The sequence below is a fragment of the Eutrigla gurnardus genome, assembly GCF_963514095.1.
Source record: "Eutrigla gurnardus genome assembly, chromosome: 17".
In the NCBI taxonomy this organism is placed as follows: domain Eukaryota; kingdom Metazoa; phylum Chordata; class Actinopteri; order Perciformes; family Triglidae; genus Eutrigla; species Eutrigla gurnardus.
The window spans coordinates 1,846,534-1,872,265 of record NC_139928.1 but is presented as its reverse complement, the minus strand read 5'-3'; the positions used below and the strand labels follow the sequence as shown (position 1 = coordinate 1,872,265).

The 25,732-nt window shown below is 40.9% G+C and overlaps 1 protein-coding gene across 6 annotated transcripts in view; it reads right to left on the bottom strand.

The window, feature by feature from the left end:
- Positions 1 to 329: 329 nt before the first annotated feature.
- Positions 330 to 25,732, bottom strand: part of epb41a (erythrocyte membrane protein band 4.1a) — a 90,539-nt gene continuing 65,136 nt past the window's right edge. For 2 of the 6 annotated variants that reach the window (XM_084032117.1, XM_084032118.1), the window contains 5 exons: positions 8,132 to 8,260; positions 5,267 to 5,383; positions 3,763 to 3,843; positions 3,496 to 3,611; positions 330 to 2,748 (listed from right to left, as the gene is read on the bottom strand). In XM_084032117.1, the coding sequence (XP_083888243.1) occupies positions 3,513 to 3,611; positions 3,763 to 3,843; positions 5,267 to 5,383; positions 8,132 to 8,260 (426 nt within the window). In that variant the 3' untranslated portion in view covers positions 330 to 2,748; positions 3,496 to 3,512. Of the gene's footprint in view, positions 2,749 to 3,495; positions 3,612 to 3,762; positions 3,844 to 5,266; positions 5,384 to 8,131; positions 8,261 to 21,383; positions 21,426 to 21,781; positions 22,450 to 25,732 lie in introns of those variants that run through there. The other 4 variants (XM_084032119.1, XM_084032115.1, XM_084032116.1 and 1 more) reach the window with 4 other exon arrangements.

The window sequence follows — 25,732 nt, the reverse complement described above, 5'->3', positions numbered from 1 at the left end:
AGAAATGTGTTAATTGTATAGCTTACACAGATGGATGCTAACTATGTTACGAGTAAGGGAAAATTGTTAAAAGTGTTGAAAAAATGTCATAATACTCATAGCACATCTGTATTAGTATGTCCAACACCTTTAGTATGAAACCAGTATTCATGAATTATAGACGATTAACGGGGAAATGTCACAGTAAGACGTAAGACACTTTGCTTTCATTTCAAGTGTTTTGTTTATTTGTATTGAGTTTTGAACATTTAAAGTTTGTCTTACCAGGGGCACGAATGGCCCGCTTGTGCAACTTTTATTAATGTTACTACTTCCGGAATAGCAGGGGGTAACCTGGGAAGATGTAAATGTTGTTTAGGCTGCTATGTTTAATATGACTCTGTCATTATTTAGCATTAATTAAAATATTATTTGTCAATGGGTTTCTAGGCTGAGTACAAGTCTATACGGGTATAAATAAATATATATATATATACATATAAGTAATTTCACTGCCTCATATACTTGTACTGTAGCACCCCTGTCAAATTGGCATTTTGGTTTCTACCAATTAGGGTGATTTGCAGGGCCAGGTTTTCAAGGAGACAAGATGGCTGGTGACAAACAGGTGACTGTTCATGCTCTGTTCTCTGCACAAGAGAACCTTAAACTTGTGTGACTAAACTCAAGTAAGTACTATCATGTAATTTTGCTTTTTTTATTGAAATGTTACTTTTTTGTTTGTTGTTTTGGCTTATTTGCTAAAAAAGAATGAATTGCCATTTGACCTTTTTTGGGAGAAATAAAAAGTATCCCATCTCTACCGAACCTCCGTGTCCTCTGAGTGCTGTTTCCATCTCTCTCACACCATAAGGTTACATCTACCTTTAACAGAACACAAGCAGAAACATTAGTGTTTGGTCTGTGCATGGTGCTCTTTTATTACATCTTCCTGTGATGGTAAAGTGAAGGTTCACAATTAAGAATTAACTTAGAAATGGTGGCTGTTTCCAACAATAAAAGGTAGAAAGAACAACACGTTGGACTGTACAGAATAGCGCTGAAAAAAAAGTGTCATATTTAAAAATCAATAAAATATAAACTACACATGTGCCTGATGTCTTTGGGCAGTGTTTACTGAGGAGGTTATATGTTCTTTTAATATCAACAATGAAATGTTGCATGAACTCAATATGCCAATATTTAGACTAACGTCATGGTATAGCAGTGACATTCATTGTCGTAAATGATACTGGTAGTGTCCTGGACACTTGACTAATTATCGTCAACTGAAACAAATATGCTTTTGAGGTTCAGATGAAAATTTCATGAAAAGATTTTGCTGATGTCTCCAAATCAAGTGCACTTAAAGTTAACATTCTGCATCTTCTTCTGTTCACTGTTTATAAAAATAAATCTTGTAATGAACATTGTTATGCAGATGATACAACCTTTTATTCATCACATAATTTTCTCTTTACTGCTTGAAAAAACTTAAATCTCTTATTCCATTTAAAGACAACATTTTTGTGTCTTTAAATTGTGTGTGTTTTCTTAATGAGATAACCTTGATAATGTGTTGCCTTGACAGTTGCAATAATTTAAATATTGCCTGAATTAGGTTATAATCAGGCTGGCTGTACGAAACAGTGCATATCAAAGCTTATGCAGTATAACAAGGAGAGGTGGGGAAAAATACTTAGGATACTTAGGACACAAAATGTTTAAAATCACAATAAGATCATACTGTGATATAAACATCTTGATGATATGGTATCTCTGATGATTCCTACCTAATAATGAGGCCACTATCACTCACGTAGCTCTCATCAGTCATTTGAGTTCAGGCTCCCTGCACAAGTCCACACTGCCCATTTGCTAGAAAAGTAGAAATGTGAAACATATGCAAAAACACTGTTGACGCTGATGTCCTGCTCAGTAGAAATGACCAAAACTGTATCTGGTGACTGGAAATAAATACTGATGAAGTTACATACGACTGCACTGAGTAGATTTAAGACATACACAAAAAGAATAAATAAATCACATTGTTGTCCCCTGTTCTAGTGACACAACAACAACAACAACAACAACAACTAAAACAATCAAAGGATGTGAAGAACACCCAACAAATGATTCTGTCACAAATAAGTTGATAGGAGTTTGATAAAATTAATCTTTTTTTTTATACAGAAATTGAAAAAATATTTTTTTCGCATTGAGAGGGAAAATAAAGTATTTACTGTACAAGAAATGACACCAAACGTACGCTAGAATTTGAGAGGGATGAGTCCATCCAGATGAGAATTCCATGAAAAATCACCCTCAATCCATTTGTTTAACACTGTAATAAAACACTTGACCTTCAAGTTATTGATAACCAATTGTGATATAAGAAAAGCTGTAGAAAAATAAAGTACCAGTAATCTCAAGATTTAAAGACCAAATGCCCTTGAAAAATTTCTTAAACTCTCCAGACAAATTGGAGAGAAATAAGTCCACAAATGTTGTACTTTATTTTCTCTTAATTTTTTCCCCTCCATCAATCCAGCACGGTTGATCGTTCATGGAACAAGAGGGGATTGTGGGGAATATTGGGAGGGTTTGGGGGAATTTTCTGCCATCTCTCTCCTTCAGGCAAACTCCTCCACAGCCATGAAGTTTAAAGTTCATAGTTCCACACTGAAGTTTGCTCCCTCTGGTGGTTTATATTGTCGACGGTGTATTTGGGTGTGCTTTGGGTGTGTTTGGGGGGGGCACCTGAGAGGACTGAGGTGTGGTTAAAAGAGAGATGGACAGAGGAATGAAGAAGAGAAAGTTATATTTTTAATAGCCAAACCTCGGAAAAACACGGTAACATTTTTTTCTTTTTTTTTGTCAGGACAATTGCATACAAAGTCAATGCACAGACGCAACAGGCATAAACAAATCTTGTATCCTGTGTCTGTGGTAACCCAGAGGTCTATGAGTAGGGGTGGGTATCGGGAAACGGTACCATCAGGCACCGACAGAATAACGCCGGTCCTACCAGGTATCGAAACACTTTGAGAAAAAAGATTCCCAGTTTTGGTTCCTACAGACAAAATGCAACCGATGTGCAAACATAATTAAATGCAAGTCATCGAACAAGTCAAACATGATGTAGCCTTTAATCCTACATGGCGTGAATTTAAGGCTGGACACACACTGTCTTCGACAGGACGCGGCCATCCGAGGCTACGCCATCAACGCAATCAGCAACAGCCGTTACAGCTTCTTCTGACAGTCTGAGGACTGAGTCTGGTTTATTTAAAGAGGAAAATATGTGAACACACAATTAGATTTCATGATACTAACACTAGACTAGCTACTAAAGGTCTGTCCTAATAAATGTAACTCTTCACCGATATCGATTTTTTTTCGCACGTTTAATTCAGCATTCTGTTCATTCTTGACACGTGACTTTTTTTATGTGCAGGAAGAGCAGAGCATGGAAGGATAAAGGGTGGCTGGAAGTGGGTTAGGGTGGAAACTCACCTTGAAAAGGCTTAGTCTTACTCTGGGCTAATCTCTGTCTCCTGGTGGACAACCACTTTGGTAACAGACATATCTGGGTGCTGCTCTTTAGCCTCTTTAATGGCCTGAGCCAATGCCTGTGGAGGACCAAACATGAGTTTATTTAAAATGAACTGCATGAACGGATTTACTTGATACACACCACCTGCTTCCTACAGAGCTTTGAGGAAAACAACATGGTTAAGTGTGTGAGGCATGAAACGACATCTATCTTCTTCCATCATTCACCTTGTCGTGATCAATTTCAGTGTCTCCAGTGATGACGATTCTCTTCTCAATGCGAGTCTCAGACATCCCTCCTTTCACCGTCTACAACAGAGAAATCACATGAGCTAAAATATGAGCAAGGAAATATCAACCGTTATTATCCCTCTGAATGCTGGATGTGTGGTGGCCTCTCAGATAAAGGCTCAGGAACAAGGTAGATCCAGGCACAGTGTTGCAGTATGATGCAAAGTAACATGGATGAATGGTATACATGCATTAACTGTTTAAGAATTTGAAAGTACAAACAGCCTTTTTTCATCCCAGATGAGATGTGATTGTCAAATAATCTATTTACTTTTTTAATTTAATACAACTTCCATAAGCTAAGTTAAGAAAAAAAAAGTTGATGAATAAACCAGGTGTGTAATGCTCCTGTTCTATGATTTAAAGTGTTTTATATTCCAGATTAAATCTTTAATATTAATCTTTATGTAAAAATGTAATATGCCACACATGCACCATTCTCTTTGTTTAATTCTCCTGGTCTTCTCTGGTAACCCCGGGTTCAAGTCGCCACACTATGAACTCTGGGTAATTCCCTCAGGCAAAATCATCATCGATGCTGACTTATGGAAATGGACATAAAGGACTCAAAAAGTCTGCCAGCGAGTCTTCATGCACCTGATGATTTGACAGTTGGACAGACCTGAATCCTCAGGGACTTAACGGGAACACGGATCAAAGTTTGTGAGTCTGTGAGTGTGGACATTGGGATTTGTTTTGACCAACTTCCTGTCAATCAGCTGACTTTACCTATGAACACACCAGAAAACACTCAGCACCATCTAGTGGAGTGAAGAAGCAACTGTTACTAAAAGGCTTAACTTGTACCTGCAATATTAATATTTTAAAAGATCGATACTTGGTGTCTGTACGGATACAATATTCCCAAACAAAATATCGTGATAGGGCTTTATACTGGGGGGTATGCATGCTCTATATCACTGCATGGTCAATGGTGACTTTGTTGGTGTAATGATTTCACCTGCAAATATACCAGATGGGCTCATCGTGTACTAAAGCAGCGCCACCTGGTGGTCAGAAAGAATGAAATAGAGCCAACAAAACCTGAGTGCAATAAAAGTTGTTCAACAGTTGTTTTTACCTGTAATTTCAGTAGCAGATACTCATTCGGCTATTAGCCAAAACTAAATGTGTAAAATGTTGACATACATCAATGAAAGAACACACAATGAAAATGCTTTGGAGGTGAGTGAAACAGAAGTAAGTATTATGATTTCTGCATTCTAATAAGGTTTCTGTTTCTGGTGTTGCTGAGAAGAAGTGGCCATTTACAGTTTCCTGAGTTAGTTAACTAAATGGTTAACTAAATTGCTGTGAAGGGTCAATGCCAATGGCACAATTGATTGAGTGGAGATATGTAGGGATCCATCACAGCATGGTAGTAAATTACTGTATTGATCTGTATGGACTGACTGTCGGGCTGTAGGTGAAGTGAGCAGACCTTGGTGATCTGAGTGGTGGTGGTGGTGCTGATGGTCTCTGAGGTGATGGTCTGGGCACTCAGTAGCACTCCTGAGTCCCTCTCCACCAGGCTGTCCACTGGCTGTGGGAGAGACACCTTTAAAGTGTTACACAAGAACCTCAAGTCAATACATTTTAACATCCTTGCTTATCTCGTATTTCTAATTTGTAATTTGTGTCATTCTAATACTGTTAAAGACAGATTCTAATACTACATGGAAATATAGCTGGGTATTGAACCTTTTGTGTGACCGGTCAAATTGGCTTTCTTCAATACTTTTTTTTTCACTCTGACATTTTCTGATTTAAATCAAAAGATTAAAATTATTATTATTATTATTAATAATGTATTATTCTCAAGTTCTTGTACGACTGGTTGTGTTTAAATTACTTAAATATTTGAGCATATTTCAGGAACTTTTGTAGGATATATTGTATTATGTTTTCATATTAATAATAACATAATTTTTGTTCAGACCTGAACGTAAATAAATAAAACAAATACAAACATATCAAATAAAATAAAGGAGAAAATGCAATAAATAAATATATAAAATAAGGGGATGGGTGTTGTAATGATGCCGTTAAGAGTCCACCACACATATTAATCATAGAAAATACATATGATATACATGTGCATACATCCTAACACACTATTGTTTACACGCAAATTAATTAATTAAATTAATAATTAAGTAAGCTGTCAAATCATGTCACTTAGATCACTTGCTAAGTGATTTATCATTTCTTAAGCTGCTCTCAGAGTCTTTCAATGACAAATAATCTGAATATTTCTTTATACCAATGCACTTTGGCTTTACATTTATTTATTACATGTCTTTTGGTAAAAAAAAAGGTATTGGTACTTAAACTCAGGTATAATTTGTCTCTCATTCACACTCACACACCCATGGCAGCAAGCTTCCAAACAAGGGTTCAATGCCTTGACTAAGTACTGACAGGGGGAACTGAGGATCGAACAACAACAAACCTGAGATTAGTGGGTGAACCGCTCAACCTCCTGAGCCACAGTCGCCTCGAGTGGGTTCATCTTGACACATAATATATGATCATTCCTGCTTCTACAAGAGTAACCAAACCCCCAAACGATGGTTTGCATGAAAACATGTATAGGGGTATTTAGTATTATTGTAGATTGATTCAGGTCCAAAGATCAACAGTTAAGTGCAAAGTATTTGAATTCTATATATTGTGTTATCAATAAACATAGTGACTCTCCCCTACTGGTTGTGTCTGGGATCTTATATACAGATGTGAACGATGAGAGACACATTTTTGACACATTTTCTCGTTGTACCATGAATTACACTTATGATTTTTGTCAATTGAAATGGTAATTTTACATGTCAATAAAGTCGTTTTGTCATTTAACTGTTGAGGTATGAGACTGTTAAAATATGTTGTTCTAAAGACGACACACCCATGAGTAGGGTTGCACGGTATACCGGTGCTAATTTGGTACCGGGGTACTGAGGCATTTAAAACGGTACTATATTGCATTTGGACGGGACCGGTACTTGCAGCGCCGCCGGCAGCGCCCGCAACAGCGCGGCGAACTCGCCACGTGACGTCATCGCGTTGTAACTACAGCTGAAAGGACGAGGAGCGAGCCGCAGCTTGGAGAGATAAAAGGAAAAAGCAAGCAAGCCGGAGGAAACCGCTAGCAAGTTAGCGAGCAGCGTGGACTGGAGCAACAAACGGAGCAGGAGGAAAGCTTGGAGAGCGCGCGAGAGAGAGCGAGAGCGCGAGCGAGAGAAGCACGGAGAGGAGAATGGCTGCTGCAACCGTCACCACACCGCAACTTGCGGACAAACCAGCGCCGCGAAGTGCGATATGGCAGTACTTTAGCTTAAAACAAATGCGCAAAGCGAGGCAGTTAATGCCGATGCACCACTGTGTAAACGGTGTTTAAAACATGCATGGCTAACGGCGGAAACACCTCCGACTTATCCAAACACTTAAAGGACAAGCCCCCAGACCTGCACACTGAGCTCAGGGAACGACAGGTCATTTAAACTCATGAAAAAAAGCCACATTCAGTGCTAAAAGCAAGCGCCACCGCCCTTCACTCTTAACAAAAGTAGCTCTGGAAGAAAAAAAAAAGAGCTGGTTCATTTATATTATTATATATTATATTATTGTATTTATATTTTAACATTTTTAAAATTGTGTGCATTAGAAAAGCTTGTCTTTGTGGTATTTTATTTTATTTGCTGATTAATATGTTATTGTTCTAAGATTTTCTATTAAAATAAAGTCAGTAATGACATTTTTTGCGTTCAAAAAAAGTAACCGTGTTTCGGTACCGAAAAGTACCGAAACACATGTTGGTACCGGTACCGGTACCAAAATGTTGGTATCGTGACAACACTACCCATGAGTGTGGTGAGAAATGTCTCTCTGAAGCTCTGAAGCTGGATGACGGAACATCGTTTCCACTTTTGCTGAGTGAAACATTAGCTTCATCAGCATTAGCCTCTCTATGCTACACTGTTTATATGAAATGATTTGGTGATGACATGACTGGACCTGCCTCTTCACCTGCACATGCTGATACATTTCTTCATGTTCTAGAGAATTCTTTTGAATTTTCAGGCTTGAGGCACTTCAGACAGAACTTGGGGTTTAGTTACTCTTTGAAGGAGCCATGGCTGGAGTAAAGTAGAATGTCCTAGCCTCGTGAATGGAATGAGCTTAGCCTGATTTCAACAAATTGGTCAGGACAAGGGCTGGAGCAGTGAGCGAAACATGTGAATACAAGATGAGACAATTAACTGAAACAAATCTTTTGTCATTTTCTAGCAATTCCCAGAATTCCCCTCACCTGTGCTGACTCATATGTGATGGTCTTGGTCTCGGTGTGAACTAAGGGGATGTCCTTGTAGGTCACACTTCCTCTCAGTGAGTTGGTGACGTCTGAGATGGTGATTGTCTGGGTCTTTAGCACAGGAGACTGGAGGGATCACAGAAACACAACTCAACTCACTCTCTGAAAAAAAGTACTGAGGGTTTGTGATTGTTAAATGTAACATAAAGGTAAAAATCTGGAAACCTGGATTATGACCTGACTATACTATCCTTGTTCAAGTCTTGTACTATCCTTGTTCGAGTGCGTACTATCCTTGTTCCAGTGTATTTACAGTGAGTTCTACTACTATCTGTGTCATCGTGGTATGCTCGCATGAATCCAGGACTCCGGCTCACTTAAAGCCAGGACACCAGGTGTTTGAGACCCGTATTTGTCACAGAAAGTCTTATTTTGAAGTTACATGATGTTTTTTCCTAACATAACTGTTTTTGTTGTCTAAGCCTAAATGGTAAATGCCACCTGCCCATCAGGATCTAACTAACACATTTCAGGCACAATCTCGTCTGGTGTTCGCTACCTTGCCCAAGGATACTTTGATATGTGGACTGGGGGAGCTGGGGATCAAACTCCCAATCGGAAGATGACTCACTTTACCTCTGAGCCACAGCCACATGTTAAAAAATAATATAGGAGTAGATTGGACAATCCTACACAGGACCTTGTTGTTTGCAGTATAGACAGTCTTTGGTTATAGTTTTATTCAGTGAGATTCTATCGTAGAGCTCTGGGTGACCTCAGACCGTGACAATATTTTTTTTATCTCCATTTCTGATTCAGTGACGACGAAGATCTCACTGATAGGCTTTTATGTCAGAGCGTCACGTGAATTATGCTCCCCATTCGTGTTACGTATTACAGTTGCCTGGAGCAAATTCACAACTATTTCATTTACATTTGTACGAAACCGCACGGCGCAAAATCATCAATCAAATTTCATCGCGTTTGGTGTGAACGTACCTTAAACATACCTCCACCTCACACCCTGCCGCTCTGGAGGACAAGATACCAAGCTAACAAGTTACCAACTAGTTGCTTAGATAACTAGCCAGTTATAACAACTAACAACAATCAGCATTTTTTTTTTTTTGTACGAGTCAAACAACCACTAAAAAAAATTCAATGTCCATTCTACTCCTATTCTATTTTCCTGATATTCCACTTCGGGCAGGTGAGTGAGAGGTTTGGCGGATGGGTCACACATACACAGGACTTTCACCCAGGAGACTGCTGTTCGTATCTGGTGTGAAAAAAAAATGAGTCGTAGTCCTATCACCATGAAGAAACTGGGGTCCTTCCAGATATCTGAACTACCTTTGTACAACACAGGGTTGCACAATGAAATGTAGTTGAGAGAAAAGAAAAAAAGTGCATTCCAATAGTGCATTTTTCTAATCTGCATTCTAACTGGCAGATAATATGGCAATAGTCTCATCCAGGATGCCCTATGGAGCCAGGTCTCTGCAAGATGTGGGCTCATAGTCTCCAATCTCCTATTGCTGTACCAATTCCAGTCTATTTATATCGTATTTTAATAGTTTTAATAATTGATTTAATCCATTACACTTCCATGCCACCAGACTTCAGGAGGGAGCAGGCCATACATGCTCCATATGTGCTCCAGAAACAAAGCGAACAAATGTGAACAAAAATATGGCAAAGTTCAGGGGAGCAACTGGATGCCACATTTGCACCGCCATCACCCGTCTCTAGGTCAAGCCCCACCACATTGAAAAGGAAATGGATTTTGACCATGTGCATCCATCATCTCATTCTTTTGGTCCTTACCCAAAGCTTATTTCCATAGGTGAGGGTTGACCATAGCACGGCCAGTAAATGGACCCTTCACTAAGTCCTGTCCATTTATTATATTATTATTAGTCCTGGTAAAATGTTGTGTCATAGAGATACTCGTTAGCTGGACAGGTTGGAAGGAGATATACGTTATAATGTTCATGTTCCTACATAAAAACCTAAAGTATGTTAGGACATCATTAAGAGTTCTTCAATGCTGTGCTAGTTACTGAAGGTATACAGCTGCTTTTGCTTTTTAATGAGTGTAACGGTGAATAAAGACGTACCCGGCTTTACAGAGCCCAGGGGTGTGTACTCGCTCCAGAGCGCACAATCGGCCTCTTGAAAAGACACTGGATGTGTTTGGAGAGAGCAGGTGACGCTCTGCAAGCGTTCCTAAAGGTCCCCTATAATACTGATTTTCATCAATTTCACACAGCTGTCAGAGGTCCAATAACAATGGATTCGATATCCATTGCCCCAAACCCATTAGTGGTCCTGAATTTCAGCGGTCTTAAAGTTGCTCAAATGAGCTCTCCTTTGAACAGGCTGTTTCTGTGTCTGCACCTTTAAATGCTAATGAGCTCTGTCTGTCAACGCCTACTTGGAGACAGACGGAGAGGATGCTGTTTACTCTAGCTGCAGCATGCACCAATGTTTACGTGGATGTATCACTATGGCTCGCCTATGTGGCTCAGGTGAAGTTGCTGGGTCCCATATGGTTGGGACAGATCCTTTTACGAGGGTCAATGTCGAGGCAAAGCCAGCTTTGTACTGACCCTCGTTACTGAAGCAGTCCGATGTGAAGTGGTTCGCACACACATACAAGCTTACACGGACCGTAGCCGGCACATTGTCATTAACAATAAAAAGCAACCACCGTCTCTCATCTGTTCTTCTGTAGCTGGCATTGGCATTGTGCAAGGCCAGGACGACAGCATCATCTAGGATTCAAGGTTCAATTTATTGTCATTGCAACCACATTGCACAATGAAATTCAGCCTGTAGTCCCATTCTTATTCCACACAAATAATAACAACTCTATTATCTGGTGACAGGTAGAGGATGAATCTACGAGTCTCTCAACTGGTCCGAAGTCTAGTGGTTCATCAGTTGATACATCGGTGGGTTCTGTCTTTAAATATCTTTGACCTGTGTGCAGGCACCTCTTGTCACCAATATCACTGATACAGGTCGATGGTAAAATAATGTTCTGGGAGCTCAGGGGCAGCATGGCTTTGGCTCTTACTGCTATCTGGCTGTGCTTTCTTGTCCAGCAGAGTCCGCTGAGGTCCTGACTGATGCAGATTGCTAACTGACCTGATGTTGGAAGCACCATATTGTAGCTTCACCTGCCCGCTGTGTGGCTGCTCAACTATTACTGCTTTTTGGTCTACATGGTTGGGATGGATCCATCTCAGGGTGGGTTTGCCTGCCACCACGGTCTACTACTGTTGATACTACTGCTACTGGTAATACTACTACTACTATACTACTGCCAACACCAAATGCAAGGGCCTGGTCTCAACTCAACTCAACATTACAATACAATGGCAATAAAACAAGCCAAGGACTACAGGTAGGCCCTGTCTAACTTGCAAAGGCAAACCGTTCCATAATTTCAGAGCAGCTACCGAAAAGGCTCTGTCCCCTCTGAGCTTCCGCTTCGATTTGGGGGCCTCTAGTAGCAGCTGGTCAGCTGACCTGAGGGACCGAGCAGGGGGTTATGGGTGGGGCAGCTCAGAGAGGTATGGTGGGGCGAGACATTTAAGGATTTAAAAACAAATGAAAAAATCTTGGGCAACTCAAGATTTATCCCTAAAATCTGTACACTGTCACTGCTCCTTGTGATGTTGGGATTTTGAAAATGTATTGACTCTAAAAATGGTGTGTGTTGTAGTCCTGCTCAATGTGTTAAATGCCCTGAGATAACTTCTTTTGTGATATGACACTATAAATAACATTTATTGAATTAATGTACACAAAACCAATAGACTTAAACTGCCATGAGATTTTTTATCAGATTCCCCACATGGGAGACAGTGATGACTCACCATGTAGACTGTAGAAGCATCATCAAAGACATTCAAGGCAAGAGATAACTTATGAATCATCATGACCAGAAGACCACGATTGTATTATACATATTCAAATGTACATCACATTCGACTTTATTTATTTATTATTTTATGGTACCTATAACAACCTTACTGTAGCTTTAAATTAATACTGGAAAAGTCACACTATGCCAAGAAACATAAGATGAATATGTTGAATCAGAGAGAGTCCATCGGTAGACAATAAGAAAAGTTCTTTAGTACCACAGTGAGAAGTTCAGGCTTACAGATTCAGAACAATCCCAAAATCCAATGACACTGAATAATTAGCAGGTGATACAGGTGTGCACATGCCAGTATATTCACTGAACATGCATATTATTTTATGGATATATTTACTGTAATAGCATTGTTGTAAAAGTAGTTAAGACACATTACAGCTTGTATTAAATTAATCCCACCAACATTTCAAAGGGTAAACATTTAGAGCTCATTTAGATCCAGTCAAAATTAGCAAATGGTCAGCATTTCCTGTCATGATTTGAAGGCTCTGAGCATCATCTCTACTTCAGCATCGGAATTATGCTGAAGAATCCATGATATATGGTAATGATTATTTAGAAGTTTCTTTGGAGATGCAAATCAGATAATGGATACAAAGTATAATGCCAGTGGACTGAATATTGTACAATAATGATTCATTGTTCAAAGCAAAACCTGAAACATTTCTCAGGAAACTTAAGAAATGTTTGGTTCTGAGCCTTATCACAACAGCAGAGATCAAATTAAAGATGGCAATGTCCACTAAGACAGTAATGTCATCTTTGTGGACCATCAACATATAGTACACCAAGCAGTAACAAATGGAAGACTTTAACCCTGTAGTTTATCAGGACACACACAGACCAAATTTAAAGAGCTAAATATGTAACTTCTCACACTAAACAACAATTGGAATTAAAGGAGTCATCACCCGGAAATCGCAATTTCTCTTGTTAAAACATGCATATCTGTGTTTGACCTCAGTTGAAACTTGCCTGAAAGGCTGGAGTTTGAAAGTGGCGCCGTTTTTTCGCTTCTGCTCTTTTTCCGAACAGGAATAGCACACAAGGGTGTGCATTCCTAAAGCACGAGATTTTGATTCTGCGCCTTCGGTGACGTCACCGTGGCGGCTACTTGCATAAGCCCACCCCTCTTTCACCACCCAACCCCGCCCCGTCCGCTACCTGAAATCGCCGAAGCGCCGCCATTATGTTTTGGAGTCTGCATGCAGGCAAGCCCCCCCGGCTCTGTCCTTCCTGCGGCGAATCAACGCGCGCCTCATTACATATTATACAATGCACATCCGGACCAGTCAAAACCTCGCGCGTAATCTCGCGTGATAAAATCGCGGTACGAAAAAGGGTCAGAACAAGCTCAATGTTTGATTAAAATTTTTTTTTTTTTTTCTAATAAGTTTTACGAATTGATCCAAAGCGATCCAAGGGGGGCTGGATACGTATAAAACCAGGTGATGACTCCTTTAAGCTGATGTTGGCAGAATGTCAATCACAGTACTCTGCAGCATCTGTAATTTGACACCAAAAATGGTATTTGCCAAATTAGCCAAACTCCTGGAATTATAGTGAAGAGGAGTCTGAGGGCCTTTATTGTGACCAGTTTGATTCCGTCACCAAACCTTTTTCCACACTGAACATGTTTTTTTCAAAAAGTGTTTTTAGTGGTCAAAATCTGCAACTTTCAGTACCTTTTAAAGTAGTTTGTAGTGGCACTTCCAGTCTGGTCTTCAGTATTTGATGCTTTTATCTACTGCTTTCCATCAATACGACCATGCGCACTGCTCGCCACATTCGGGCTGCCACCAGAGCTCTGATATGAGGATATAATGGCCTCATTTCAATCTGGTTAAATGGTGTGATGTTTTCTTTATTTCTCTCTGGGGGGAGCCAGGAGTCAGTTGTCTCTTTAAGTTCACTTTTAACATAATCAGATAATATTGCTGCTGTTAACCAATCATGTTGAAATGTTTTGAAATATTTCCATTGTAAAATATTATATTAATGTACTGCATTTCCAATTATCATAATCAACAACAAATGATAACGTCAAGATGCGTCGATAGAAACGCGTTGCGCACAAAACCATTGTTTCCTCTCTAGCATCTTAATAGGTTGGTTTTAGATGTGCATTAATAATTTAAATATTCTCAACTTTCTAGCAGCAGGCATGGAGTGGCACCACTCATAAAGGTCATACTTGACCAAGGCAGTCAATCAAAGGGAGCAAGAAAATAGAAATCATCCAGACAACTTGTGAAAGACATGGTGGTATTACCCAACCGTTTCCTTCCTTTTGAACCCAAACACAGAGCAACATCAAGAGCTCCACATCTGCTTGAAACCAAATTCGATTAGCCATGAGACCATAAACTTATGTTTACAATGTTTACTGAGATAATAAACCAAGAGAAAAGTAGGGTCATTTTCTCATAGATTTCTATACAATCAGAGAGGAGTCGCCCCCTGATGGCCAGTAGAGAGAAGGCAAATCTAAGACACTTCAGAATTGGCTTCACTTTTCAGAACCGGAGGTCTTGTTGCTTTCTTTCATGGTGTCCTGACTTATAGGGGGTTAAACAAGGCTCAGGCATGAACAATACTTCTAACTGAAATACATTCGTATGAAACGTGTTGATTGACACAAAGGACAATTTGTGTATTTGACTGTCTTATGTCACCATGGATAATGACATTCATGGCAAGTGTCAAATCTCCTCTGTCGTGTAAGACAAAGATCTACACTTTATTGCCAAATGTATTCGCTCACTAGGGCTGTCAACAAATATTCTAAATTCGAATATATATTCCAATAGTTGTTAAAAACAGAATTTCAAATGTGAAAATTAATATTCGAATCATATGTAAAAAACAACAACAGCAGCAGCTGTCTGCTTTGCGGGTGGGCGCGCACCTAGGTCACGTCCTGTACTGCAAGGCTCTCAAGTCGCATTGGGCATGATGTTACGTGTCCACAGGGGCGTTTTTAAACACACCGCTTGCCAGTATTGCACGCTTGGTGGGCTGCCACTAGGAGAATGATTGAAAGAAGCTCTCCTTCATACAATCACGCTCACACTTCATGGCTGCACCTGATTGGACGAACGCGGTCAGTTTAAAAGATTTTCTAGAGCTTGCGGGAGGCGGCGGCCCCCCGTCTCTCGAAACTCGCCGCGACGCGAAGCCATTGCACAGCTTCTTACATACCGTAAATCCTCTAATATAGACAATGGGAGGCGTGGAAATAACGCTGCCTGTGGACACGTACCTTCAGCCAATATATCCGCGACCCGAAGGCATTGCATGGCTGACAATGAATGGGAAGCGTGGAAATAACGCTGCCTGTGGACACATACCTCTAGTCAAAATCTCACGCTGAACTAAGTTAAAAACTTGAGAGCCCTGTGACTGTATATTGCATAAATAAAATAGACCAGATAGGCTACAACAGCTTCATGCGCTGGTTTAATTATTTGCCGTTTCATGCCAAGGAGAAGTTACATGTTTACCACAGCACAGCTCGCTTTTTTAGCATTTGTTTATTGTTGTCATTTAAACCGCTATGCGCAGAGAGCATGGGAGAGAGAAAGAGAGAGATCTTTGTCCTGTTATTGACGTGCCTAATGCGCAACCAGAAATTTGAATATGTTCGAATAGTTTTTTTAAAGGGAATATTCAAACGTCATTTTTGAGCAATTTTGACAGCCCTATCGCTCACCTGACTTGACTCGCATATGAAGTTAAGTGACATCCCATTCTTAATCCATAGGGTTTCATTTGACATCGGTCCACCCTTTGCAGCCATAACAGCTTCAATTCTTCTGGGAAGCTTTCCACAAGGTTTAGAAGTGCGTTTATGGGACTTTTTGACCATTCTTCCAGAAGCGTATTTGTGAGGTCACACACTGATGTTGGACAGGAAAGCCTGGCTCTCAGTCTCCACCCTAATTCATCCCAAAGATGTTCTATTGGGTTGAGGTCAGGACTCTGTGCAGGCCAGTCAAGTTCATCCACACCAAACTCTCTCATCCATGTCTTTATGGACCTTGCTTTGTGTACTGGTTGGCAGCATGGAATTGTCTAACATCTCTTGGTATGCTGAAGCATTCAGACTCCTTTCACTGGAACTAAGGAGCCAAGCCCAGCTCCTGAAAAACAACCCACACCATAATCCCCCTCCACCAAATTTTACACGTGGCACAATGCAGTCAGACAAGTACCGTTGTCCTGGCAACCACCAAACCCAGACTCGTCCATCAGATTGCCAGATGGAGAAGCGTGATTGGTCAGTCCAGAAAACGAGTCTCCACTGCTCTAGAATCCAGTGGCGGCGTGCTTTACACCACTGCATCCGACACTTTGCATTGCACTTGCTGATGTATGGCCTGGATGCAGCTGATCGCCATGGAAACCCATTCCATGAAGCTCTCTACACTGTTCTTGAGCTAATCTAAAGGCCACATGAAGTATGGAGGTCTGTAGCAATTGACTGCAGAAAGTTGTCGACCTCTGCGCACTATGTGCCTCAGCATCCGCTGACCCCGCTCCGTCATTTTACGTGGTTTACCACTTCTTGGCTGAGTTGCTGTCGTTCCCAATCGCTTCCACTTTGTTATAATCCCACTGACAGTTGACTGTGGAATATTTAGGAGTGAGGACATTTCACGACTGGACTTGTTGCACAGGTGGCATCCTATCACAGTACCACGCTGGAATTCACTGAGCTCCTGAGAGCGACCCATTCTTTCAGTATGTTTGTAGAAACAGTCTGCATGCCTAGGTGCTTGCTTTTATACACCTGTGGCCATGGAAGTGATTGAACACCTGAATTCAATTATTTGGATGGATGAGTGAATACTTTTGGCAAAATAGTGTACAGGTCCTTCTCAAAAAATTAGCATATTGTGATAAAGTTCATTATTTTCTGTAATGTACTGATAAACATTAGACTTTCATATATTTTAGATTCATTACACACAACTGAAGTAGTTCAAGCCTTTTATTGTTTTAATATTGATGATTTTGGCAAAAAAGTAAAGAAAAACCAAAAATCCCTATCTCAAAAAATTAGCATATTTCATCCGACCAATAAAAGAAAAGTGTTTTTAATACAAAAAAAGTCAACCTTCAAATAATTATGTTCAGTTATGCACTCAATACTTGGTCGGGAATCCTTTTGCAGAAATGACTGCTTCAATGTGGCGAGGCATGGAGGCAATCATCCTGTGGCACTGCTGAGGTCTTATGGAGGCCCAGGATGCTTCGATAGCGGCCTTAAGCTCATCCAGAGTGTTGGGTCTTGCGTCTCTCAACTTTCTCTTCACAATATCCCACAGATTCTCTATGGGGTTCAGGTCAGGAGAGTTGGCAGGCCAATTGAGCACAGTAATACCATGGTCAGTAAACCATTTACCAGTGGTTTTGGCACTGTGAGCAGGTGCCAGGTCGTGCTGAAAAATGAAATCTTCATCTCCATAAAGCTTTTCAGCAGATGGAAGCATGAAGTGCTCCAAAATCTCCTGATAGCTAGCTGCATTGACCCTGCCCTTGATAAAACACAGTGGACCAACACCAGCAGCAGACATGGCACCCCAGACCATCACTGACTGTGGGTACTTGACACTGGACTTCAGGCATTTTGGCATTTCCTTCTCCCCAGTCTTCCTCCAGACTCTGGCACCTTGATTTCCGAATGACATGCAAAATTTGCTTTCATCCGAAAAAAGTACTTTGGACCACTGAGCAACAGTCCAGTGCTGCTTCTCTGTAGCCCAGGTCAAGCGCTTCTGCCGCTGTTTCTGGTTCAAAAGTGGCTTGACCTGGGGAATGCGGCACCTGTAGCCCATTTCCTGCACACGCCTGTGCACGGTGGCTCTGGATGTTTCTACTCCAGACTCAGTCCACTGCTTCCGCAGGTCCCCCAAGGTCTGGAATCGGCCCTTCTCCACAATCTTCCTCAGGGTCCGGTCACCTCTTCTCGTCGTGCAGCGTTTTCTGCCACACTTTTTCCTTCCCACAGACTTCCCACTGAGGTGCCTTGATACGGCACTCTGGGAACAGCCTATTCGTTCAGAAATTTCTTTCTGTGTCTTACCCTCTTGCTTGAGGGTGTCGATGATGGCCTTCTGGACAGCAGTCAGGTCGGCAGTCTTACCCATGATTGCGGTTTTGAGTAATGAACCAGGCTGGGAGTTTTTAAAAGCCTCAGGAATCTTTTGCAGGTGTTTCGAGTTAATTCGTTGATTCAGATGATTAGGTTAATAGCTCGTTTAGAGAACCTTTTCATGATATGCTAATTTTTTGAGATAGGAATTTTAGGTTTTCATGAGCTGTATGCCAAAATCATCAGTATTAAAACAATAAAAGACCTGAAATATTTCAGTTGGTGTGCAATGAATCTAAAATATATGAAAGTTTAATTTTTATCATTACATTATGGAAAAGAATGAACTTTATCACAATATGCTAATTTTTTGAGAAGGACCTGTATGTCCCTTTGGTCCACAATTTGGTTAAATGGTTACACTGGTTTCACTGGTCACATAAGAGACTTTATGTACATTATTATGGTTTGTTTACACAGAACAGGAAGCAACTTCATATGTGGTGAAAGTGCATTTAAAGTAAACTGAAGAAGTTAGATGGACAATGTGAGACAAAAGGAAAAATGAGAAAACTGGAGGAAAATAACTGGATTTCCTGATGAGTACTGTGATTAGCTCCTGGTCCTTGCTACATTGGCTGTTTGGGGTGAATAAACAGATAAAAACAGTTCAGCGGTCAACTTTGTGTGAAGAATTCAGACTCTATGCAGTTGTTCAACTGCATAGAGTCATGCCAAAGATCACCAAAGTATAGATTTACTCGTGATGGCATCCACTGATAGCATACTTCCATTCTGATGAAAACAACAGTCTGAAATGTTGTTGGTTTGAATCCTGACTGACTTCAACAAGCCTGCTCTGTGCCAAAGAGAAAAGTTGCATATTGTAACTAACCAAACAAACAATAAAACAATCCTCCTGTTATGTTGACGGAATGCTTTCAAAAAACAAAACTACTGTGAGCAAAGCAAATGTCACTCATGTCCACTGTTCTTCTCCTCATACTACAAAATAATAATCTGCTTTGATCTATAGCTTCATCCCATTAAGTTCCCAGCATCACATCATAGTTGGGTTTACATCATTGGCTCAATCATGGATATATATTTGTTCCACTACATGTTACTGGAAAAAGTATAAAATTGCTGTGATGCATTCCTGAGTAATTCTTTTTCTTAACTTACATTTGGCCTGATTGTCTGCTGATACTTGGTCCAACACAGGGCTAAAGCATGTCAGTCATATTTTAACAGTCTGAAAGCTTTGGACAACTGACTGACTTCTGATGTCTGTTGTCTTTTGCCTCATCGCTGAATGTTGTGGGACATTAGTATACACTATATTTAAAATTTTCAAAATGCAACTTACTACACTTCTGTAGAACAGCCACTGGAAATATAGCAGAAAATAGAAATGCTAACTCGTCTGAAAGTGAAAAGTTATGAAAGTTATTAGTCACGATCTTTCTTTTTCTGGTAGAATGGAAACATGAAGGTTGTATCATCATGTTTCATCGACACAAACAAACAAAAATATGGCTATTTTGCTGATTTCTTTGAGCGAGACAATATAACTTTTGGGATAGGAAATATAATTTTGTTTTCTCACAAATAGCAATTTTTGATTCACTTCACGTGCGTGTTTTGCTCTTACAGTCTTACTTGATCTGTTATGACCAGTAGCTTAGCAAACACATGTAGACGTTGCTGTAATTGACATTGTAACCTTGTCTCCTACAATATTATGTTCCCAAACAACTAAACTTTTTCCAAATAATGTTTTTAGGGAAACATATTTTCTCCTGGATTACGGTTGTGGTTTAAACAGGTGATTGATGCTATAAATTGAAACAAAACAGAAACAGTACTTGGTTGTCCATCATCAAATGCTTATCTTGTTAAGGGTTGCGGGGGTGTAGCTGATCCCAGCTGACATTGGGCGAGGGCAGGGTACACACTGGACAGGTAACAAGTCTATTGCAGGGCTTTTGGTCTACGGGGACATGGTTGGGATGGATTCTAGTCCTGCTGGATTCTAGTCCTGATTCTAGTCCTGCTCAATGTGTTAAGTGTCCTGAGATGACTTCTGTTGTGATATGACACTATAAATAGAATTGAATAAAAATGTAACTGACATGTAGAGGCAGACAGGTAACCAGTATATCACAGGGCTGACATGTAGAAACAGACAACCATTCACACTCACATTCACACCTACAGGAGTTTAGAATTTAGAGTCAACAATGAACCTATCCCCATCCTGCATGTCTTTGGACTGTGGGAGGAAGCTGGAGAACCCAGAGAGAACCCCCGCTTACACAGGGAGAACATGCAAATTCCACACAGAAGGAACCTGAACCAGGACTCGTACCCCAGCCCCTCTTGCTGTGAGGTAACGGTGCTAACCACTACACCACTTGCAGCCCTATTTGGTTATGTTTACGGAAAAAATCGATTTAAAAAGGTTGAGTTAAACATCATGGATTGGCTTGAATTAAGTATGCTTGTTAAGTTATTTTCAGTTCAAAACTTCAAAACCCACCTATAATGGGACAGGAACAGAGGTCTTCTAGGTCAGGGGTTCCCAAACTTTTCAGCCCGCAACCCCCAAAATAATGGTGCCAGAGACTGGAGACTCCCAGTATCCCCGGAGTTGACTGAAACACAAGATTGTGTGTGTACAGGACGCACTAATAGGCGTATCCAAACACTGGCATAACAACAACACAGAACAGCCTGACAACCATGAAATTACCTTACATAAACAATTTTCTGTCAGAATATCTCAGTCACAGTCATCTCCATCTCCTCCTTAATTATGAGTGAACATTGCTGCCGTCATGCGCAAACATAATTTTGACACAATACTTTCATTTCCAAGTTAGCAGAAGAACATCTCAAGTCAAAGTAATGAAAATCATCTCGTGACACCCCCCCTTGGCATTTAGCGACCCCCCCGTTGGGTCCCGGCCGCCACTTTGGGAACCCCTGGTGTAGGTGAAGTTCCTGTGTTTGTTTAACCCACTTAAGACAGGAAACAAACAGCGGTCTTCATCCAGCACTCAAACCTCCTCGAACATGGACCATTAGATAAGAAACGTATTTGTCATTAATCAAATATCTTCCTTTAAAGGTATTGAGACTGCAGTTTTGTTGAATGGGAACATATTGTATGAGACCAGAATAACATTGAGACAAGTGATTTTACTGACTTTGATCTATTATGTATCTCTTAGATTCAACTGAAGTTGTTGTTTGACTTTTGGATGGTTGAAATTATTTTTTGGGAGGGTGGTGGAAAAAAATATGGAGCCCTGAAAACCAGAATGTCATATAGCATATAAACAACAAATGGGTTTAGTTTTGACATTACCATATAGAAGCAATAACAAAGTTGATTATTCGAGGAAGTAAACCAATTAGTTGTTCTGTCTTGATCCTTACAAACCAAAAGTATATATTTATTGGATTACTTTATCAATCGATGGCTGAATCGGTCGAACACCTGCAGCCCTATTTAGGTTACATCACTGTATGAGAGTTGGTCCTGGATGAAACAGTATCTCTGTGGGATTTGGGAAGTTTACACGCCAGTAACCCCAGCAAAGCTCGCCACCCGAGATAGCATTACCTTTGTTTTGTCTTCATTCCCAGATCCTTTTGAGATGTTCTATACATAGCAACAGTAGCCAAGCTGGGAGGGAGCAAGGGTCACTTGAAATCAGTAAAAAGTCAAAATCAGCTCACTTTAAAGGCTGAACTGTATTTCTGAGTATGTATTTTTTAGGGTTAACTGAGGAGCATGGAAGATAAGGAGAGTACAGAACAAATAGAAATAATGACTTCAAGGTACAGCACTAGAATGAAGCAGTCTCTTGATGGCTGAGGGCTGGGTTGAAATGTTCAGGGATCTCCCCACTTATTTGTCTTTTAAATGAAGGCCAGCCACAGCATGGTCAGGGCCATCACCAGCAGCCCTGACAGAAAGAAAGACATCCGAGAATGCTTGAGCCTGGCTGGGTTTAGCCGACATGGGTTAACCAAACTCCTCCCCTCATCTGGTACATTGATAGCCACCTTTAGAATGTGACCATGGGCTTGTTCTTCCTTCTCTTCCTCCTCCTCATCACCATCATCAACCCAATCAAGTTCACTGTCCTCCTCTTCTTCCAGCAGGCAGTCATGTCTGTACAGCGTTGGTCCCGCCAGCGTTGGGGACAAACTACAAGCTCTTACCTTGTGTCCGAACAGAGTCTGCCTCCCTCGCTGTGCTCAGCAGTGGCAGACCAAGAGAGACAGATAACAATGAACAGAAGTGGGAAATGTTCAACTGACAGGAGGAGGAAAGAGGATAGAATGGAGAGGGAATGGATGAATGGGAAGTAGGAAGGAAGGTACATGAAAGGGAGGTGCCGGATGGTATGTTGCTTGGGTCGGACATCGATTTATAAGATGTGAACTACAACTTTTAAATTAAGATGTTAGTGGTGTTGTCTGATAGAGGGCCGTGGACATGAACATTATATTTTTAGTTACTTCATCTGTTAACTTTGGGAAGCCATGTTAACATATCTAGAATTACCCAAGCAAGCTGTGAAATGGTTAAATTAATGGGTGGCTTCCTGTCATCAAACAAGGTAGAATATATGTATAAGGTTATGATATTGTAACCCTTGTTCTCTAAGCACAGGTGGAGCCCTCCACTGGACTCTAATGCTGTGTTCATGCCAAATGCTGAGCAATTTTTTCACATAGCACGATGCATACAAAGTCAATGCAAAGACACAAATAGACACAAAGTCAAGTGAGAAATGTGCAGACGCAGTGTTATGAAAACCTATCAATATTGCAATTCTCCTCCTGTTTTCCTGATAGATAAATGGAGAAAACAAATGTGTCTGTGGTCCCCCAGAGGTCGTAGCTCGTATTAGTACATAGACCAGACTAGACTATGTGCTTCCTGGTGGATATGGGACTTCAACATGTACAAAGCAGCAATAGTGGTGATTTCAGCCGTGATGGAGGAAACCTGGTTTGCGTCTACATGGAGCATCTCGCAAAAATTCACTTTGCATTTCATGTGAACACAGCATAAGCATAATACTCTCCTTTTATTACAAGTGCACACTCGTCCATTGAAAAATCATATCAGTGAAGCTGGCCTATCAGGATGTGCCTACCCAAATACATACAGACCACACAGTATAGACAGCACACAAAACAAGCAACAAGGGTCAAACAGACAAGTGATAGACCATGCGTGGACAACAGTGGGAGGGTTTCTTCCTGCTTGCTTATAAGCTTGGTAGATGCACTCATTAAGGCACCTGGCCAGGTGTTTTTTGGACAAGGCTTTACCTGCTACACCATCCCCAAAGCAGATGCCTCCCTGTTCTCTGCAAGTGGAAGACATTAATCATCCAGCTGTAAAGCCTTCAACCTGAAAGAACTCCTGACATTCTTGGGAACAAAGGAGAAATTTGGTCTGAAGGTAGTCCTGCTATTGTCACCACCAAGCCACAAGCAACTGGATTGCACCAACCTTGGTTATTTCACACACTCTGTTAGCTACGGTCAGTGCAAGACAATGTCTTTAGAGAAGAGTCCTCCGCAGGGTCAAAAGGCTCTCACCAAGCCGTTGATCACCAATGGCAGTTCTCATTGTGGGGAGGAGGAACACATCACCATAGGGAGTAGTGGGAGTTGCATCAGTAGTTGGCGAACAGAAACTGGTGCGGTTGTATTTACTGGATTTGGCCATGACAATGAGGTTGTCATGACGTCCACACATCTGCTGGAGGTGCAGGGAGCGAGTGAATAGCCAAATGGCAGCCTGCTCTACTCATAAAAAGTATGCATCTTTTAAGTTGATGGTGGTGAACTAAGGCCCAGCTGAAGCAATTCTAGCAATTGCCTGACTGTCAGCAATGCATCAATATAGGGAACAGAGATACAATACTGATCTGGAAGTATGTTTAGTTAAAAAAAAATGGTGTACTATGACTGGGTAGCCATGGCATGTCATATTCAGTTGGGGCCTAATTCAACGAGATGTCTTGGGAAGCTGGGAGGTGCGGAAAGGGGAGGAAACAGTACGCAACATATTCTGAACATCTACATTATTGAAAACATCAACTGGCATGAAAGGGGGCAGAAAACCTTGCCACAATATTGTTGGGAGGTCTGGGAAACAGTCCTCTCCCGTTGAGACACCCTTCAGTGCAGTGCAGTCATTTCTGCACTGTCCGTCCGCACCAAGCAGTGTCTCCCTGTCATGCGGCAGCTGCAGTAGAGGCTTCCTGCTCTCTTACCAGTAAGTCTTAAACTCGAGCTCGTACTCATAACAGCAAAGCATCACATCAAAGCGTTGAAGGTGTATTGTATCTTGGGCAGCACTTGGGAGGCAGACCAGGCTGGTGATTACTCAACACTGTCTACATGGTCCATGTTGAGACACTCGAAGCAGGTGAAGATGCGTTGAGGCGGCAACATGAAGGGCATTGATGAGGTTCTTGGAGCAGTGACTCTATCTCTGGAGGTAGGCAGTTAGTGGACAACGTACGTCGTCCTCACATATTTGGATAGGCATGTCCTGATTGGCTGGTTAAGCTTATGCAAATGTTCAGTGGGCTTGTGAATGTGTCACTTGCACTTGCGATTTGGGGAATTACCCATAGAGTCCAGTAGAGGGCAGAGCCTGTGTAGGTTAGAACTGTTTCTGACTCCTGTCAGTTCATAGTTACATGATTAAAAAAGATTTTCAGGATTTACTTCTCGCTTTAAAATGCATCTAACCGACGGTTCAGAAGATGACTTAAAGGAAAATTCTGGTTTCTATTGACCTGTATCTAATATTCGTAGCTATGGTAGCGATTTCTGTCATGCGATATAGTACTCCCCAAAGTTGCCAATCTCACAGCGACATTGCACAACCAAGTCTGACAGGGTAAGAAACACAAGATGATCAGACAAGTTGAGTTATAGGTAAAACAGAAAGGGTACAGTTTAAGCAAGGATTAGGTTTGCTAACCTGACCCAAATCTTTAAATAGAGGTTAAAGTAAGGGAGTAAAATCCTAAATCTAACCCTTAAGTAGTAATTTCACTTTAAAATACTCGCTAAATGGTATGTGTCAAAATAGCTACCTTCATTATTTTCTATTGTACAGCCAGAAACACCAGGAAAAAAAAACATTTCATCTACACTGTTTTATATTGTACAAAGAGTCTGTCAATCATCTTCGGCAGTCATGACAGGAACTATGGATTAGCTTAATAAAAACATGGTGAAAAAAAGCATGTTTTAAGGTAATTCTGCCCTGCACACAGTGGGGGATGTAGATCTGTGTTTAACCTGCAAGAAGCAGAGCCTGGCTGAATGTGATGCAATGGAAACTATTTCTATCTTTCCACCTTGTGTGTCATCATATTTCCTATAGCATTCAGCAATAATATAAAATTACTAAAATTGTGCCTCAGGCTTTCAGCAAAAAAGTGCTGTAATGGCTCGATTTTTGGGTATGAAAAAGGAATAAGTGATTTTTGTGCAG